The sequence below is a fragment of the Sarcophilus harrisii genome, chromosome 3 (assembly GCF_902635505.1).
Source record: "Sarcophilus harrisii chromosome 3, mSarHar1.11, whole genome shotgun sequence".
NCBI classification, from domain to species: Eukaryota; Metazoa; Chordata; class Mammalia; order Dasyuromorphia; family Dasyuridae; genus Sarcophilus; species Sarcophilus harrisii.
In genome coordinates, this window is record NC_045428.1 from 517083835 (window position 1) to 517097385 (window position 13551).

At 32.5% G+C, this 13551-nt stretch overlaps 1 protein-coding gene across 3 annotated transcripts in view; it reads right to left on the reverse strand.

The window, feature by feature from the left end:
* NOX4 (NADPH oxidase 4) overlaps window positions 1-13551 on the reverse strand; it is a 232949-nt gene that overhangs the window by 19117 nt on the left and 200281 nt on the right. For all 3 annotated transcript variants that reach the window (XM_003764641.2, XM_031961906.1, XM_031961907.1), the window contains one exon: window positions 3014-3133. In XM_003764641.2, coding sequence (XP_003764689.1) covers window positions 3014-3133 — 120 coding nt within the window. The remainder of the gene's footprint in view (window positions 1-3013; window positions 3134-13551) is intronic.

A 13551-nucleotide genomic window follows, 5' to 3' on the forward strand; every position in this document is an offset into this window, starting at 1 on the left:
GGGGATCATAGAACTTTGAGCTGAAATGAATCTTTGAAGGTTAGTTCTCTAATATCATCCACCATCCTCAATATTTTATAGATGAGCAATAGGAGGTTCAAGAAGTTACGTTACTTTCCCAAGGATGTACAATTCATGAGTAGGAAATCTGGGAATCCAATTTATGTCCTCCTCAAATCCAAAATATTACTTCTACTTCACTGTGATGCCTTCCCCCAGCAAATTATATAGTGATTGAAGTAGAATTTAAATATCATAGAGGACAATAAATTGGACTGGCATCTTATAATAATAGCTATTTTCTTAGATTTCTGGCTCACTGTGCCAAGGTTTGAATTCTCTCTCTTAGCTATTGATGGATGGATGGATGGATGTGGGGAAAGTTATTTTACCATTTGGAGCCACAATTTATTTGTAAAACATGGGAATAAATATTGTCTAATTTCCTATCAGCTCAAAATACTATGATCCCACTGATTAGCCAGCAATACTAAGGCCCTAGGAGGAAAAGGGGTTGAATACCAGAGCCCTTAGTTTTGTCTCATGAGTAGTCTAAGGGGAAATTTATAAGACTGGAAGACAAAGGAACAGGGCCCCAAATTTTACTCTTTCACTAATAATTAGTAAGACTGTGAATCAGGATAGACCGCCTAGCTACTCCTAAAATAAGAAGGGATCCTTTTCTCATTTGCTCCCTTATTAAAAGGAACCTGATTTTATTGAATTAGCAAAGTGGCACACTGGAATAAATATGAAATTTGGAATTGAAAGCTCTGGGTTCAAATCAGATAAAGTATATGGAATTTCTAAGGCCCTTTTCATGTGAAGCAGTTTAGTATGACAATTGAAGAAAAGATACATTTGTATAAAGGAAATATATATATATATATATATATTCATTGGCAATTATCTAAGATATTGCCAAGCATTAAGAATGCCATCAATATGATATATAATGAGTAGAAAAATAAATTTTGTTTTGCTACAATGCTAACATATACTTATGAAGCACAATAACTTTCATACAGGATCTCAATAGTCTGGGATAAAAAACAATGTAGTATACATACAAAGACATAAAGACCCTTGTAAACAGTGGAGAATGATGACTTATTTCAACAGTTTAGTTAATAAAGAGGCAACTGTATATAATTAATTAAAAACTAGAGAAAAGTGAGTATAAAGAAATACCATTTCAATGGTACCAAAGAAACTGAAGTTTTTTAGAGCTTTAACTATGATAACTAACTCAGGTCATTTGTTAAAAATATAAAAAACATAGTTTATTACTGAGGGGAATTTTTTTAAACAGAGAAACCATATAAACATTCAGAGTCTGAGGTATGATTTGAAAAGGAACCATTAATATGAAATGGGAAACGAGTGTTGTGACTTGTTAAGTGAAAGACAAATCACTGAGACTCAGGAGACAAATCAAGTAATGATAATGGTTCACAGGTAAGTGAAACAAAGAGGTAAATGAATCTAACATGATATAGGAACATAAACAGAAAAAAATGGACTGGGATGGGAAATGGGGTTCAGTGTATTGATTGTTGGAAGCTACTAAGTGTGTACTGTGGCAGTTGAAAACAGTTCATGAACAGAATGCTTCACCTGAGTGATTCTTGATTCGAAGCCAGACAATTGATTTTACTGGCCAAGAGCTTCAGAGATAGCTATAGTCCTTCAGCATGACCTAAAGTTGGAGGCAGATGTAACTGTTGTCCTTAGAGGACTTTATGCTACTACATTAGACTTGAAAGCAAAAGGAGAGGGGGAATTTGTAATTGCTTTGGTATACTGATGAGCTAGACTAAAAAGTTATCTTGAACTATGCTTGTGTCCATTCCAACTAGCTAATACAGAATTTAAGTGAGTGAATAACTTACTAGTCTGTATAGCCTAGAGATAACCAATTTAATATACTTTATAGACTTTTAACTTAAAGAGAACTATTATTTATATTAAGAACTAACACTTTCTAGATGCCATTTTAATGATAATATATAACTAAAATAGCTTGTAAATGCTATGTTTAAAGAAAAAAAAAAGGAGTACCAACTGAAGAGTAGTGAGAATCAACAGTCAAGCAAGGAGCAGAGAAGTATTTTTATGTGAAACAGATATTCCTAAATAGATCAATGGTATTAAAATTTGCAATTCAAAATTGTGGGTAATCCCAAGTCCATGAGTTTTCATCCTTTATGAATTTCCTTATCAGATTTCTGTAAGCATATGGCCACTCACTTAAGATTAGTGTTTGTAGAGTATATTAGCGGTTTATATGTGTAATGTATTACATTCTATCTTTAATGTTATTATATTACATTCTATTAATGTACTTTCTTTAATATATTAATATCTTTAATATTATTTATTTTCCCTTAAGGAAGTGACTATATTTAAGATCTAAAACTGTTATTACTGTGAAAGGCAAGAAACATAAATATTACACAATGTATAAATATATTATCTTATGAATAGGTGGTTGTTCAGTAAAAAATGCTGTGGATGGGGGTTTGTGAGTTAAGGATGGTAAGCAGAAGTATAGTTCCTCTACATAGGGTTATCCCTTAAGAGAGAGGAAATATAACTTGTGGTGGTGATCTATTTCCAATCACTTAGATATTTATGAGAGAAAGTTGGAGGGTATGAGCCAGACCCAAAGACATATGATATTGTAGAGTATATTTATACCTCCACTTTGTCTCCAGCCTCAGTACAATACCACTTACAGCATTACTTTTGGGTTGAATCAATCATGTAATGCTAAATCCTCCAGGGACAAGCCTTCACCATTTTTAGAAAAACACCATATATATCACATCAATAATCAGTAAATTAGACTACAATTCCCTCCTTGGCTAGCAACTTTAGTTATTTATACTGCTAGAGGCTGAAGTCTTAAAGGCATTACATACGTAAAGAGATAATCTCTTAAAACAGTAACAGCATTCCATTTAACTAAACATTGATTAAGAGGCTTATACAATATATCAAAATGACATACAGCAATGTGTTGAGTATTGATGCAAAAGGAGTCACTCCGATGCCTCCAGCCACACACAAGCTGACCTCATAATTCAACGATTCCTCAAAGGGACTCCCAAAAGGTCCATCGATGTACAGCCTGAAGAAAAGAAAGAGATATAAAAGATATAAGCTACAGAAATTAAATTTAAATGCAAATGTGAATGACATATCCAGAATCAAACATTTTATTCCTACACCTGAAGACAGTTAAAACATTTGTCTGATACTTAGAAAGCAGATCAACCTACACATTTCCAAATTTGAAAAGGATTATTTATCAAGAATAGGGAAAGAGGTAAGGTAAAAGAGGTAATAAAATGCGGCTTAAGATAAGACAACCTCTTTGAATCTCATGCTTTTATCTTTCATGAGAGTATTTAATAAAAAAGATATTTTCTGCTCTGGAGTCTCTTAATTCCATTGAATATTATATTGAATGTTTTTTTTTTTTTTTATTTACACACTTTCAGTCCTTGAGAAGGAAGGGCATAACACTGGAAAATTTGGGCAAAGAAAGTACAAAAACAAGGAAAGGTTCATAGCATAATCTTGGACTCACAAATTTTGCTTTTGGAATGATCTGAAGGAATGTGTTAAAAAAAAAAAAAAAGTCCTTCTCTATAAAGTCATCCTGTTGTGTATACACTATTAAAACAATACCTAGTACTTATATAGAACTTTTAAATTTGCAAGGCCTTTTAGAAATATCTCATTTGTATTTTATAACAACCTTGGCAGGTAGGTACCATTATTATCCTCATTTTATAAAATGAGGAAACTGAAGCACAAAAAACTCAAGCAACTTGCCCTGGGTCATTTGGTTAGTAGTTTTCTGAGGCTCAGATTATACTTAGGTCTTTCTGAAACCAAGTGTAAGTCACTGAACCACCTAGCCGCTTTAAGTATTGGTATTTCAAGTTTATGAGGCTGGCAATAGACTATCTGAATGTCTTCAAGGAGACACCAATGATATCCTCTTAAGCATGACTTTCTCACTTTATGACTACAAATTTTCTGTATCTCTCTATTTCTATCTTATACATAACACACACATGCAGACACATACACACACACACACACACACACACACACACACACACATATATATATATATATACACACACATATATATATATATATATATATATATATACATACATACATACATACGCACAGCACTTTACATACCACTATTGAACTATCTGGCCTTTGGGGATCTCATAAAAACTAGCACATGTTAAATTGCTTTCAACATGAGAATTTCAATTGTAAAAATTCTCCCTTCATGGATTATTAGCATAAGGTATTGAAGCTGTCAAAGTGACTGGTTGTATGAAATAGTGAGTGATCCAACTGTCAATGAAGTTTTTTGAATTAGCTAAATATTTTCCAGGTACCAATACTAGCAGGAAAAGAAATTAAGATAAATAATTGAGATTAAGTAAGCTAAGCAAAAAGCAAAAGATATAGAAGGAATTAAAAATATTAAATGATGGTACTTAAGTAATGTTGTTTCTCAAATGTAGTTTTACATATTTACATCCAACATGTAAATTATCTAATACTAGGGAATGGAACTGTTCTCAGAAAAGCATTTCTCTGGATAATTGTTTTCTTATTTGATATATAAAGTATCTCAGTGCTAAAGTCATTCCCATCTCTAAAATTAGTGTTTGTACAATTATAGATTTAGATCTAGAAGTGACATTAGAGACCCCCCCCCAGAGTGAAGTAGATAAACTTGTGAGTTTTTAAATATATTTTGACATATATTTAAATATAATTGGTTTTATGTATAATACTATGTTTCTAATTTTACACATTTCAAAACATTATTTTGCTAAGGAATCCATAGACTTCAGCACAATGCCAAAGGGGTCTATGACAACAACAAATAATTAAGAAAAGCACCCCCACCACCACCATTATATCAGCTCCTATATAATATTCTCTCTTTGGATAATGTTGTTTAGAAGTCTATAAGGAAAACTTCAAGGCTTATATAAATTTATACTGCATTAACAGAGCAATTGGATTTTCCCATCATTGAAAGTCAAAAAACAAAAACTAGAAGGCCAACTGTCAACCTGTAGATTTTGTAGAAAGAAACAGATCATTACTTTGAACACAAAAATCATGTGATTCAGAGTTCATATTTCTATTTTGCAGATATCTTTCATAATATCCACTGTAATTCTATAGATCAAATCTGTGACTCATTATTGTAGGGAATTCTCAGTGAGAAAATTCCTTTTGCCAATGTATCTCAACTTTGGCTCTGCAATTTAAAATCTTAGAGAGTGAACTGGGAACAATAAGTAATTAAGTGACTTTTCTAGGGTCACATAGCCAGCACAGATCAGTGGTGGCTCTTGAGCACAAACTTTCCTAATTCTAAGTTTGGACCTCTCTGAATAATGTAAAGATTCTTTAGATGCTTAGTATCTGAGATATAAAAAGTCAATTATGGTCTCTGAATCCTAGGTGACCACAATTTAAAAAGTAAATAATCCTTCCTAAACCAAAAACACACTCAAAATAAGTATCCAGTTGATGAGCATATGTGACAGCTGGATGGGCATAGTGGATAAAGCATTAGGCTTGGCAGCTGGATGGGCAGAGTGGATAAAGCATTAGGCTTGGAAACATGAAGACTTATCCATGAGTTCAAATCAGGCTTCAGACACTGACTAGCTATGTGACCCTGAGTAAGTCACTTAACCCTATTTGCCTCAGTTTCTCAATATGGAAAATGGCAAAAAGTTAGGGAAGGAAATGGTAAACCACTCTAGTATTTTTGGCAAGAAAACTCTAAATAGGATCACAAAGAGTTGCATATGACTGAAAGAAATGAACAACAAAAATGAATGTATGCAGTTCTTTCTTGGAACTGACTGTCTTCAATTCTATGAAGTAATTGCTAAAATCAGACAATAAGCAAATATTAAGTAAAGGTTGTTTTGTGTGAAACCAGTTTTTGGTCAAAGAATGGAACTAACTCCAAAAATAAGGAAAGGGGACATACAAGTGATTTGGATTCAAAGAATCTTAGAGGAGGGAAGTTGGTTGTTCTTTTTTGAAATGCTCTTGGGCATGAAGTGAGTCACTGCAATTTTCCATTCGGGTGGTAATGACTGCTGCACAACGACTGGCATGTGACTGCTCAGCAACATCTGGAAATGTCTTAGAGAGCCATATGAGAGTACTTTCCAAATTACACTTTACATATTTTAAGCAGCTTACTATAAAAATATAATGCCTTTAAGCTATGAATGGTGACAACTTTTATCTCATCCTTACCTCTTAGTATCTTTTAAAGAATAATATGTTATCCTCATTATGCATATGGCTGAGGTACAGAAATTTAATGTTTCTGTCCAAGGTCAGACAGCAAATCAGTGAAGGTGAGACCAACTCCACCCTTTGTTAACCTGAGCCAGTGTGTGGATACACAGATAGTGTTCCTTTGTCTGTAACCTTATACATCCTAGAAATGGATAACAGGAGTTCCTCCCTTCTTCATTATGGTTTGAATCCACTAATTTTGCAATGGAATTATACAAGATTAAATTTTTCTGAAAGCAGTGACCATTCACAAAGTCTACCTTCATTTTGATTTCTAGTTCACTTACAAGTAAAGTGACGTTAATTCTACCTCAGTAGGTAAACCTAAATTTTTTTGGAAACAGATTCTTTCAAATCTAGAAATGCACTCTCCTCCTATGTAGAGGAGACTGTCCTCCTCCTTTTCTGGAAACTTCACACTAGAAACTTTTATTTAATCTCATTATTTGATACCTTCTTGTCTATAATATCCTAAGTATGAAACTATAAAATGTATTGAGGTAAGAACCCTCTCCTATTTAAAATTAGAAACTTTTATTTAATCTCATTATTTGATACCTTCTTGTCTATAATATCCTAAGTATGAAACTATAAAATGTATTGAGGTAAGAACCCTCTCCTATTTAAAATTACACATAACCTGAGAAAACTGCCCCAAAGTCTGGAATAAAATGAGTATCAGGATAGAAAGACATTCTTGACTTGAATGATGAATATTCTTACTTCTCCTGTTGGAAATTCAATAGACATTGGGTACAATGCCCCTTCTCAAGGTACAGCTGTAGTCTTTTCACAGAGGTAAAGATAATATGTCTTTGCTTCTCGACCCCATGTTGGATTATCTAAAGTCAAGTATGTTCCTTGTATGAGCTAAAAAAGAATTAAATAAATAAGCTTAAAACCTTTGGCATCATAGATTGGTTTGCTTCCCAAACTGTCTAAGTAAAACCTGCCTATATAAGAGAAAAGGAGAAAGAAAGGAAGAAGGAAGAAGATATGATGGGGGAGGTGAACTATATGCACTATATATAATGTATCACTCTATATATTAGAGATCTATGGTCTCAAGGAATTTTTTTTTTTATCTAAAGAAGGTAAATGTGATGAATACTTTAAATAAGTATCATAAACTTTACACAATTTAAGTACATCAGAATTCCATAAACAGTGGTAGCAAAGAATTTGAGGGGAAAATCTTATATTCCTGACAGGAAAAATGGGTGTTACAGAAGACCTGGAACTTGAGCTCAGACTTGAGTGAAAGAAAGGATTTAAATATGTCAAGATGTGGGGAGGCAGCATTCCAGGATTAAGAGGAGAGATGTGTGCAAACACATGATGAGATGAGAAGAAGCCACATGTTTGAATAGTGGCAAGTGATCCTGGCTAACCAGGATATTATTGTGTAAGAAAGTAAGTAGTACTCCAAAGTAGGGCATTGAGGTAAGCAATATATTCTTGGCTGAATGAATGGAACTTAAAAACTGAGTGGTTGAAAAAAGGAGAGGAAAAAGTCAAATGAGCTTTAAAGTATGGACCACTAAAGAACTAGGATACTAATAACAGATATGATGAAATTAGGTTAAAAAGATTTTTTTAGAGAGGGATTATAAGCAAAAATTAAACAAAATCATAAACTAAGAATATAAAGATTACTAAAGAAAATGAATGAGAAAAGTTTTATCAATATTTATCAATAAGGTGATGAGAATGTTTTAATCAACCTGAAAGCAAGACTTAGCATAGATAAGGTATACAGAAGCATTTCCCAACAAATTAATATTTCTCATGAACAATCCAGGCAAGCACTTAATTGTAAAAACAAAACAAAAATAAAACAAGCAAACAAACAAAAACATCTTTTAATAGTCTTCTGTTGATCATTTCATAAAGTATAAATTCTCTAGCTTTACATTAAAGACCTTAAATATCATTATTTCCCATCATTTGCTGTGTCCATATCAAATAAAATTATCACTCTTTCCTCAGCAATATTTCACATTTGTGCACTTGTGCTATACTTTTCAATTCTCTCTGTTACTACTCTAATCTATTGGTTATTCTTTTTTCAAAGGATAGTTCAAATTCAGTTCCTCCATGAAACCTTTCCTTAGGTTTCCATACAGAATTGATATCTTCCTCTTCTGATCTCATGGTACTTAATGTTCATCTTATGCTCTAAACACATTTTAATTTTTATTATATATTTTGGTGCATATCTTATCATTTCTAGCAGAGTATAATTTCTTTGAGAGGAAGGTCCATGTCATGTTTATTTATATATGTCCCTTTAACTCCTAAGATAACCTTTGACCATAATATGTAATTAATAAATACTTATGTAATAATTGAAAAACTTTATTGGCGATTTATTCCATATAAAACATAAGAGGGAAAATGAAGGGAACAGAAAGAAAAGGGCAAATAGGAGGGAGCAAGGATGTTGAGTGTATATGATGGCCCCGGCACTCTGCTAAGTGCATTACAGATATCATATTTGATCCTCTCAACAATCTTGGGAATTAGGGATCATTAATATTCACACTTTACTGTCAAGGAAACTGAAGTAGACAAAGGTTAGATAAACTCAGTCGGGGTTATGAAACTGCTAAGTGTCTATGGTATCCAGAGCCAAAACAAATGAAATAACAAAATTATCAGTCAAAGTTAAACAAAGGTTGACCTAGAAACACACTAAGTGCTGTGACCAATGTCCAGCAGTCAGTTCTTGCTAAGTTGTACTCTTGTTGCATAAAACAGCCAAAATTATGCATTTCTTCACACCCCCTACTAGGTCAGAACAAAATACAAAAGAAAGTTTGAGAATTTTAACATGGTAATTAAATATAATCATTACCTAACCCCTCAGACTAATTTCTACAATAGAAAAAAAATTGGGGAATATCCTACAAAAAGGTTGGTATTGCAGTGGATACTCAGTAGATACAAATACTCTCAAGTCAGACATAACATGGTCTAACAGACAGGATGCTAGGTATGGATTTAGAAGAACCCAAGTTCAAATCCCAACTCTTTCACTTACTAGAAGTGCTCCTTTGGGTAAGCTTATCTTGTGTTCAATTTCTTCATTTTCTATTGCATATAATTATATCACCTATTTTACAGCTTAAACAAAATAATGGATCTAAAGGCATTTAAAAACATTTAAAACAATATATACTTGTGATTTCTTTATTTGTGATATATTTAATATTAAAAATCAAAGAAAGACTTCAGATGTAGAACTAAAAGAGATCTTATAAGTCATCTCTTCCAATCCTCTGATTTTTAGATGAGAAAACTAAGGCCCAGAAAGACTTAGCCAAGTTCATGCATGTGATAAATGGTAGAGTCAGAATTTAAGCTTCTTACTCCCAGTTATGAATCCTTCCATCAAATCACATTACCTCTCAGAAAGGGAAGAGTAATTCCAAAGGTCTTTGAGGTTTTTTTTTTTTTACAATAGCTTTTTATTTTTCAAAATACATGCAAAGATAGTTTTTATATTCACCCTTGTTAAACATCATGCTGCACATTTTTCTCCTTCCATTTTTCCTCCCTCATCTAGATAGCAAATAATGGTCTTTGAGCTTTTTTAAAAGTACCTTTTATGCTTTAAAAGTACATTTATAAAAATACTAAATCATGTTTTACTGTTTCAGCCAACATGTTAGACTTTTTGGGGAAGGGGTATTAGGAAATGAACAAAATGTATTGCTTCAAAAAATAGCTTAAAAATTGGAATATAAGAACAAATACATTTGAATAAAAAGGCTTAATTATTATATAATTTAACTGCATGTCAAGTTAAAAATTTGTGAAAAATATTTGACAATGGTGGTTACTCCCAGTGGAAAAACTTAGATTATGACTCCCAATTCAAAATTAAGAAATATTTATTCAATTTCAAGTAACCCCTTCCAAAGAATATAAAGCTAATGTTATTCTATTGTACTTTATAGATATATTTTAAGAGATATTGCAAGGTGTATGAGTATTGGCTCATATTCAATATAAACTTTGCATCTTACAATTACCCTCTCCATAAATTTCCTGTTCCAGATAAAATCATGGTGACGTTTCTTTGCTATAACTAAATTGTATTATTTGATATTCATGAGTTATTAGTTTTTCCTCATTCTCACTATTTCACCAGCCTATCTTCTTTTTCAATTAAGTATTTCTTTGACTACATTATTTATCATAGTTCTTCTTTGTATTTCCTTTTTATTGCCTGCTTCAGTCTACTCATACTCATTATATATTTTTTCATTGCCTTCTGAGTGATAATGATCAGGATCAGGCTTACAGCTTTCATTGGTACTAGGGACTTCTAGAAAAGGAAATTTCCTGCACCAATTGTGGTTTGTGATCATGATTTTTTCCCAAACATTTTACTGGATGAGTATTCCAGGACATTTGAAGTCCATAGTCATTATATAGATAAATCACTGTGTATACATCTATTAAAAATAACAATCTTCTTTAGTATAACTCCAGCTATCAGGTCATTTATTATTATTTTTTTCTTCTTATTGTTTCACTTTCATTTACTTAGTAATTTTCAACTTAAATACAAAATAGAAAAGAAAAAAAACTGCTGTGTGTACAGAACATGAGAAGATTCAAAAAATATATAAAGTAATGAATTTCCATTTCAAGAAAGCCTATATAATAAATACTATTCATTGTGCTCAAAGCTGTCCATATTTTCTTTTCTTCCCTGTAAATTTTCTTTTTTCTCTCCTGTAAAATTTTTACTTTCCCCTTGCCCCAAGAAAGCTACACTTAAGCTTGGATACACAACCATAGACACATACATAAATATATACATACACATACATTCAAACACACATACATGCATATGTGTATGCATGTGTATATATGTGTGTGTACATATACATTCACATGCATTTATAAATGTAAGACCATATTGTACTTGTTTGTTCTGTTTCTCCTAAAGATAGATAACATCTTCTTCCATAAGTCCAAGACTTTCCATATTTTTCTAACTCTATCAACACAATATTCTAACCTTATACTATCTAATTATTACGAACAGTCTTATATAATACTGATTAATATGGCTGACATGTAGTGTAGTTTTCCTATTTTCATGTTTGGATTAAATATATTTTAGCTTTAACTATGTGAGGACTCATGCTTATTACCCCTGCTTTTTTACATAATAAATTCCACTCAATCTTTATTTTATGTTTGTGTGTTTCTCTATGTGTGGGAGGATTAGAAAAACCTGCCAACTCTTCTGCATTACTTCTACGTGCTACGTTCTCTTCTGTTATTCACTCTACCCCTTCCTTTTTCAAGGAGTCCTCTCTTAACTTCTCTCCCATTCCTTTCTCCTTGCCATCTTGTTTCTATCTGAATTTAGAAAATTTTATTGTCTTCCAAATTGCATATATAAATGTGTGTGTATGTGTGTGTGTTATTTCCTTTTTATCCCATTCACATTAATGTACATACCATATTACATTCCTATTAATCTACACACCCTTTTATACTTTCCCTTAACCTATTCCTTCACCCTCTCATTTCTTTACAAATTTAGAAGACTTTTATTCACTTCTAGATTCTAGGCTGTTTTCTCTTTAAACCGGATCTTATCTGTATAGGGTTCCCTCTAAAATTCCTTCCCTTTTCCTCCATATTACTTTATCTTCATTTCTTTCTGAATTTAAAAGACTTTAGTGCATACATGTACATACATACAATAAACACACACACACACACACACACACACACACAATGACAATAGGGTATCCAGAAACACCAGTCCTCCTTACCCATCTAATTCTTCTGTGTCAGTTCTTTTTCTTGCACTTCATTTGTATAAACACTCTTTTCAACTTTTCCTACACGGTTCTGCTTTTTAGAATCACATCACACTCAGTTCTATCCTAATCATCCTATCAAACTACTCTAATACTAATGACAATTGTAGACATATAGTTTACATTTTCACATATAAAAATTAAATTGTTTCTTCCTATTGAATCCCTTGTAATTAATCTTTGATGTTTACTTTATATTTCTTTAGGATCTCATATGTCAAATTTTCTATTAAGTGCAATTCTTTTGCAATAAAATCCTGAAAATCTGGCAATTCATTGAATATCTTTTTGTTTTGTTTGTTTCATTCATGATTATGCTTACTTTTGCTGGGTATATTTTCTGTCACAACCCAAGTTCTTTTGCTTTTTGATACATTGTGTTCCAAGTCCCACAATCTCTTATTGTAGCCACTGATAGGTCTTGTGTGAGTCTAACTGTGGTTCCCACTAACTCTGATTTTTTTCCCTTGTTGCTAATGATATTTTCTCTTTGAGCTGAAAATTTCAGTATCTGGCTCTGACATACCTGTAATTTTTCCTTATAGGATCTCTTTCAGATAGTGATGTATAAATTTTGTCTATTTCTACCTTCCCCTCTTGTTCTAACATTTCAAGACAACTTTCTTTAATTATTTTATTATTTTTGTATTGAGTCTTTTTTTTAACAATAGCTTTAAGACAGTCCTATTTTTTTTCTTTTCTTCATCTGTTTTCCATATCAGTTATTTTTATTATAGGATGTATTGTATTCACTCCATTCTTTTCATTCTTCATATTTTGTTTTATTATTTCTTAGTCTCTTGTGATTTCACTGGCTTTCCCTTGCTCAATTATAATTTTTAAGGTGTCATTTTCTTAAGATTTTGGATCTTCTTCTCCAGTTATTTTACTTTTTTTCATAATCTATTCTTATTTTTCTTGGATTGTTCTTATCTATCTATCTAAGCTTGTTGGTATAATTGCCTCTGGTCCTGTAGTATGGGAGATGGTGCCTCCCCTCTGGCCTAGAAGTGAAATTAAGATCTTTGCCATCCTGTAAGTGCTCACACTCAGCAGCATGCCTGCCCCCCTGCTTCTGCACTCACCAGATGAATTTTGGTTCTTCCTAGCTCAAGATCCTCTTTAAGTAAAACAACTGGACTTGGGCTCTCTTATCAACAGAGATTCCCTCAATCTTCCCTGGCCCCCACACCCAACTTCCCACACTATCAGAGAAGGGAAAATTCCTGTGACTAGGGCCAAGACTAACTACTAACCCAGCAAGTTCCCGGGGTCACTGTTTCAGAGGAGCTAATCTAGAGGTATTTACACTTCATAG